Source organism: Fulmarus glacialis, unplaced genomic scaffold (genome assembly GCF_000690835.1).
Source record: "Fulmarus glacialis isolate BGI_N327 unplaced genomic scaffold, ASM69083v1 scaffold13262, whole genome shotgun sequence".
In the NCBI taxonomy this organism is placed as follows: Eukaryota; Metazoa; Chordata; class Aves; order Procellariiformes; family Procellariidae; genus Fulmarus; species Fulmarus glacialis.
In genome coordinates this window covers 4434-10679 of record NW_009197248.1, presented here as the reverse complement: position 1 = coordinate 10679, position 6246 = coordinate 4434, and the positions used below count along the sequence as shown (strand labels likewise).

The 6246-nt window shown below is 50.5% G+C and overlaps 1 protein-coding gene across 1 annotated transcript in view; it reads right to left on the bottom strand.

Moving 5' to 3' along the window:
• The window catches only part of PCDH12 (protocadherin 12), an 11083-nt gene that overhangs the window by 444 nt on the left and 4393 nt on the right, over window positions 1-6246 (bottom strand). The window contains exons 5-6 of the mRNA XM_009572475.1: window positions 5869-5963; window positions 4473-4624 (exon numbers count right to left, since the gene is read on the bottom strand). Coding sequence (XP_009570770.1) covers window positions 4473-4624; window positions 5869-5963 — 247 coding nt within the window. The remainder of the gene's footprint in view (window positions 1-4472; window positions 4625-5868; window positions 5964-6246) is intronic.

Below are 6246 nucleotides of genomic sequence, written 5' to 3'. Positions count from 1 at the left end.
AGGAGAGAAGGGGGGGGGGGCGGGGAAAGAAAGAAAAAAAAATACTGAGAAGTGAGGAGACTTCCTGAAATCAACTGTCAGAGGACTGATTGTAAACAGCTCTAGAGATAAGCTACCAGCAGCATCATTCAAACCAGCAGCTTAAAAAAACTAAACAAACTAGAAGTGGTTTAAAAATTTCTGGGTTTTTTGTTTTGTTTTTTTTTTAATATAATAACCACTAGAATCACTTTGCTTTCTTATTTGTTGCAGCCTCAAGTGGCACTTCACTAAATTGCTAGCAAAGCCAGAGAAAGTGAGGGTTTAGGACTGGCTAAAGGGGAGTGACAATGAAAAACTTTCAAGGGGGAAGTATCGGCCAGAAAGGTCACTAGTGGACTTCCCTTAAGGGTCACTCTAGGATGGGAATTTGCTGCTAAGCAGGCATATTGAGACCAAAAAGCAATGGGTTATTGTGAAAACAATAATAACAGAAGTAGAACGAAATTCTGGATTATAAAATGCACAGCTGGATGGTTGAAGACTAGTAACAAAAAATTGAGCTATAAAGTAGTTGTTCATCAATTGGAAACAGATGAGGAGCAGTGGGAGCCTGGTGTGGGTGTTGGCTGCAGGCTCGTTAGTGTACCAGTAATGTGATTCTGCCCCGAAATGAGCAAATGAAATCATACAATGTGTTGGTCAAGGTATTCCCTGTTGGCATGAAGACATATCCATGGTATTGTTACTAGGTCTGGTGAGACCTGATTAGGAGTATTACATACAAATCTGATTATCCATCCGTAGGAAAGAGGATCTGAAATGACAGAAGTGCAGAGAAAAATATTGAGGCAAAACCAGGAGTGAGTCCAGGCTTGCATGATGGAGACCCCAAGAGGCAGGGGTTGCTTAGCCTAAGGAAGCAAATGCTCACTGGGGATCTGACTGCAACCCGTCATTATTTTGAAGAGATAAGCACCGGCAAAGGAAATCTTTATGCTTAAAATAGTGTTGGCAAAAGAAGAAGTGATTATAACTGTCCGTGAATAAACATATACTGGAAATTAAAGGAAGGGACCCCATAGCAGGGTAAGCCTGGAATAGCTTCCTCATCAGACGGCAGGAAAGGAAGCGGGGGTTCTTGTTTTTTAAGGTAGAGCTTTGCAGTTGGTAAACAAGACTCCGTGATGTGGTGCACAGACGCTGCCTTCCAGCCCCGCACCGCTTTGTTTCCAAAGTGTAACCTAGAACCACTGGGAGGTTCGAAGCGACTGCCAGGTTTGTGAAACACTTTGAGTCAGAGAGCAGCAACACAAATAACTGGTGTCTGGTAACAAAACACAACAGCCCCGATCATGGCAAGAGCTGGTGTCATTATAATTATGTGGCTCTGACTTATAAAGTGACCTCTGAAAGGCGGGTCCCCATTCTAATGCACTTACCATGCTGCTTCCAGAAGATAATCAATACCCTGCCACAGCCTGGGACATGTGGTCCTCAGTCAGTGGCTAGTCAATTACTGAGACAAGTCTGCTTCCTCAGCCAACTAAGTAAGTAGTCCTTTTTCTCTGAAAAACAACTGTGTCCTGGGGTGGGGTGTGGGTGAGGGCTGGGATTCAAAGCTGGTAAGGAAAGAAAGGCAGATCTGTCACTTAGATTTTGTTTCAGCTGAAGCCCCAAAATTCTTTTGTGTTGCTTAACTTCCAGGATTTCTTTCTGCAATCTCAGTATTTTCTTTCAGTCGCAGTGACTGTTCCTTAAGGGATCTCCCAAGCGTGCTGAAGTCCCATGTTTTTGCTCTAAAACATCCACAGTTCTCTCCTCCTCAGTCTGCAAAAAGCCACTGCATTCCCTGAATATTTTGATGCTTCAGCTCTGGAGCAGGGCACAGCAGTAGTCTGGTTGCTGTGGTGAGAGCCAAGACTCAGTGGGCTGATGGTCCTGTGACCATGAAATCTTATAAATGTATGTTTAATTTGACCGAGAACTCTTTACTGCCTTATTTTAATGGTGTTTCGGGAGCAGGGGTTGTTTTTATAATCAATAAAGTTATATCTCTCATCTGCCGCTGCGAGCACTCTGTTTCGCTGGTGGGGGATAGGTGTTAATAGACGGTGCTGGGAGTTCAGCCCGCAGCTCGACGCTTACAGCAACAGGTAGCTGGCTGGGACAGATGACTCGCGCCGTTCCCCCCGCTGCGAGCAGCAGAAAGGCGCAGGCAGGCTCAGACAGCTGTCACGATTCTCCTGAGCACAAGCAACGCTTCCTTCCTCCGTCCCTCAGGATGCAAGTCCACTTCTCTGTTTGTGTTTGGGAGAGGAGGAAGGAGTCCAGCAGCTCCGTCGTCTGCGCTCCGTTGCCTTTTTGGGAAGGTCTGGGATCATGGTTAAGGTTGTTTTTCACCACTGAACCAGGGCAGCCTCTTTTGTCATGTCCAGCACTACTGCGGGGGCGGGAAGCCACACTGGCAGCATGCACCACTGGTGTTCACTGTGAAATTCCAGTAATTTGGCAAAAGGGGTTTTTTTCCCTATCGAATCCAAGAAGCATGGGAGATGGCATTTCATGGGTATGCTTCGCCATAGCACAGATTTTCTAGGGTGCTACCTCTCTGGGCAGGGCTGGATCTGCTGAGCAGGTCCACCAGTCCCTTTGCTGGGACCGGTGCACGTCAGCACACCCATGGGATGGAGCTGGGCAGCCTCTGTGCTCCCCGCTCTTGGCTGCAGGACCTCTAAATCTGAGGAAGCTTGCAGCTCTCGTTTCACTCAGCCTTTCCTTCGTTTGCTCCTTACTAGAATAAAAGGGCAGGAAGGCAAACAGAGAGAAGCAGCATGGTTCTCCCTCTAAGCAAGAGCACAGAAAATGCCCAACTCTGGAATTAAAACGACCGCAGCAGCAAACCTCAATGAGTTCCTCTTGCTGTGGAGGAGCGCAGAGGCTCCACAATGAAATTTCTGCTACAGGACGTGAGTCAGCCCAACTCTTTCAAATTGAAATGCCAGTAGAAGGGATTTTTAGAACAAATCAATAAAAGGAACATGTAGAAAATGGCCCAGATGGTATTCACCCTGGAGTGCTAGAGGAACTCAGATATGAAATTGCTTCGTTTATTAACTGCTGTTCGTTAACTACTGCTTCAAATGAATTCGGTATCAGAGGAAGGGAAGGTAGAAACTGTGACATGATTTTTTAAGCGCGTGATGGTGAATCTAGTGCAGGCAAATTCATAGAAATCATTATATGCAAAACTCAGCAGACAGCCGAGTACCTGCTATTCAGACAAGAACTGACGTGACATTTGCAAGGCGGGGAATTGCGTTTGGCAAATTTGTTGGCGTCTTCGGAAGAGGTGGATGAAGAGTCCTGGCTGACAGAGGACAGCTGAGCTTGCAGAAGAGCACCAGCCAGGCTCGCAGGGGACCTGAGCTGTCCCTGAGTTAACAGCCAGGTTCTGTCAGGGACTAATGTGTGTTAAAAGCTGGGAAGCGAAGGTAGGAATAAATACTCTTCCCCACAAAGGGAGGTCATTAGTGGAGTCCCAGAGTATCCATTCAACATAGTGATAAATGACATGGAGAAGTGGATGGCATTGGTGTTGACTCCACTAAAACACCCAACGACATAAAAGCAGGGGGTTGCTGAAGGACCTAATAATAGAGTGCCATGAGCAAAAAGTGGCTGGTGGATTTCTGTGTCACCAACCGTTGGATAATTGTCATGCGGAACAATACACGTCATGTATTGATGATTCTCCCACCACGCAGAGGAGGGATTTGGGAGTCACCATGAACAGTTTGGTAACAGCTCAGCATGGAGATTGGGCAGGAGAAGACCTCCTTATACCACCAGAAGACCTCCTGATACCACCAGTGTAGATGTATCCTAAATACTGCACGCAATTCTAGTCACCACATCTCATAAAGATACACTAAAATTAGGTTGGTCACAGGAGACAAGACTCGACAAGTTCAGCCTGGTAGGAAATAGGTGCCTGATGGGGCTCAAAGGGTCAATAACATCATGAGGAGCTCGACAAGGCCAACGCTTCACTTTTCTCGCTCTGCATGGACTAGGAGACCATGAAACGAAGGGGCCCAGGTCAGCATGGGAAGCAGAGTGTTCACAGGGTGCACAGTTAAACTGGACTTCACCCCTACAGAGGCCGACCTCACAAATCAGCTCAACAACAGCAGGCACACCTATGGGGGGAAAGATCTACCAAGAGTCATTAAACATGAAAAAATCCAATGTGAATCTCAGCAAGTCCCTTTGCTGTAAACTGCCTGGTACCAACAGCATAGGACGGTCCATACATGCTGTCCCAACCCCCTGCCACTGTCAGAGCCACCCTAGGAGATGAGATGTCCCCTGGCTTGCCACAGGCCAGCCAGTTTTATCTTCTGAATGGGGTTAGTGTGTTATTTGAGGAAATCCTGCTGCTGGAGCCACCCACCAGCCCCAGCATGGTCCCAGTAGCGAGGCCACCTCACCTGCCTGTGGCTCCAGGAGGGGCTCCAGCTCCTCTCCCACCAGCTGCTGCACGGAGAGCTCAAACCCGTTCTCCGAATCGCGGTCCTCCGCCTCACTCTCGCCGTGCCCGCTGTCCTTTGTGCTCAGGCAGTCAACGTCCAGCCCCGCAGCCCTGCGAGGGGGCCAAAACACTCACATCGCACTTTGACCCTCAGCACGACCCTGCCCCGCCGATTACTTTAAAGGTGGTTGTCTTTAGCCCCCATAAAATGACCCAGAGGTGGGGTGTGGGCATCCCCTCAGCGCATCGTTCACAGTACTGAAGGCATAATCATTTCAGTCCCCACCAATTAATGAGTTTTGGGTTTGTTGTTTGGTTTTTTTGGTTGTGTTTTTGTTTTAAAAAAAAAACAAAACAAAAAGCATGAACAAAAGCACTGGGATCAGGAGTGTCACGGACCCTCTGAAAACTGGGCCCCAGCTGGGTGCTGGGCTACACATGGGGCTGCTCCACATCTCTTGCCCGAGAGGGGTTTTATCCTTCTGCAGGGAGATCCTGAGCAAAGAGGGAGCTGCTGGCTCTTCCCTGTGCGTTCGGAGGAGCTGCCCACATGCAGGACCAGGCAAGGAGCAATGCAGTCCTGCCCTGCCCCAGCGCGGTCCTCCCTCCCTCCCCATCCTCAGCAGGTGGAGGTGATGATGAGAAAGGTGGAGAAAGCTGGGTCTGCCCATGGCCTGGGCAGGACAAGGGGGACATGGCAGTGATGAAGCTCTGGCGTCCTTGGGAGCATTCACCCAGAGATGTCAACGCTGTAATTTAATGGTAATGCCATAAAGTTTGTCCCTGGGAACACCTTCAGCACCCAGCTGGGATATCTCAGTCCTTCCCATCCCTGCTAGCAGGGTCTCTCCCTTGCTAGCCTCCTGGCCCAGGGACAGATGCCCTGAACTCACATCAACAGGCAACAGCATCTCTAAGAAAGTACCCAGAGCCTTGAGCCGCTGCCTACAAAGCTGGGACCCTCTGTGCTCATCAATGCACCTTTCCATCGCACTTGAACACATCGGTGTTCCCCCAGCAAGGACAGGCAGAAGGTTCATGGTTGTGGAGGAGCTCAGGTGGGTATGGAAGGAGCTGCCCGAGGTGCCCCAGGAAGGAGGCAAAAAGCAGCCCTAGGAGGGCGCTGGATGCTAACGGGGAGCCAGGACCAGAGGAGAACAGCCATCCCCTGAAGGGAGGACCTGCCTCCCCAATGTCAGGTCAGCAAAACCAGGGACAAGGTTTTGCCTTGTGTGTCTGCTGCCCTGGTGTCTCCTGCCCTTGGAGGCTCTTGGGGCCAGCGGGGCCGAAGCAGAGGCAGCAGAGAAGCAGGGGAACGGGGCGTGGGGAAGGGAAGGGCTGAAAGCCAGCCTTACCTGCTGCCATTCTTGGCCGTGTACTTGTTTCCCCTGTGGTTTGTTTTGGGCTGGAACTGGCCCTGGTGCAGCAGGGAGAGCAGCTGGGAGATTTGCTGTAAGGCAGGAAAAGCCTGTTGAGCCCCGGCGATCGCCCCTCAAGCTGCTTCCTGCCAGGACGTCCCCTCCGAGCCCCCCGGCCTTTTTATAGCGTTTCCTCCTCCTGCAGATGGTTCAGCATCCCCACGCAGCGGGGAAAAACAAGGGGCCGGGCAGCCCACCTGGCCCCAGTGCTTCCCCTGCACCGTCTCTGCCCGCACGCTCCCCTGGGTGCGACAGCCATCCTCCACCCCAGCTCACAGGGCATCCTGGTGGGCACGGGGGGACCCTGCCCGTGGC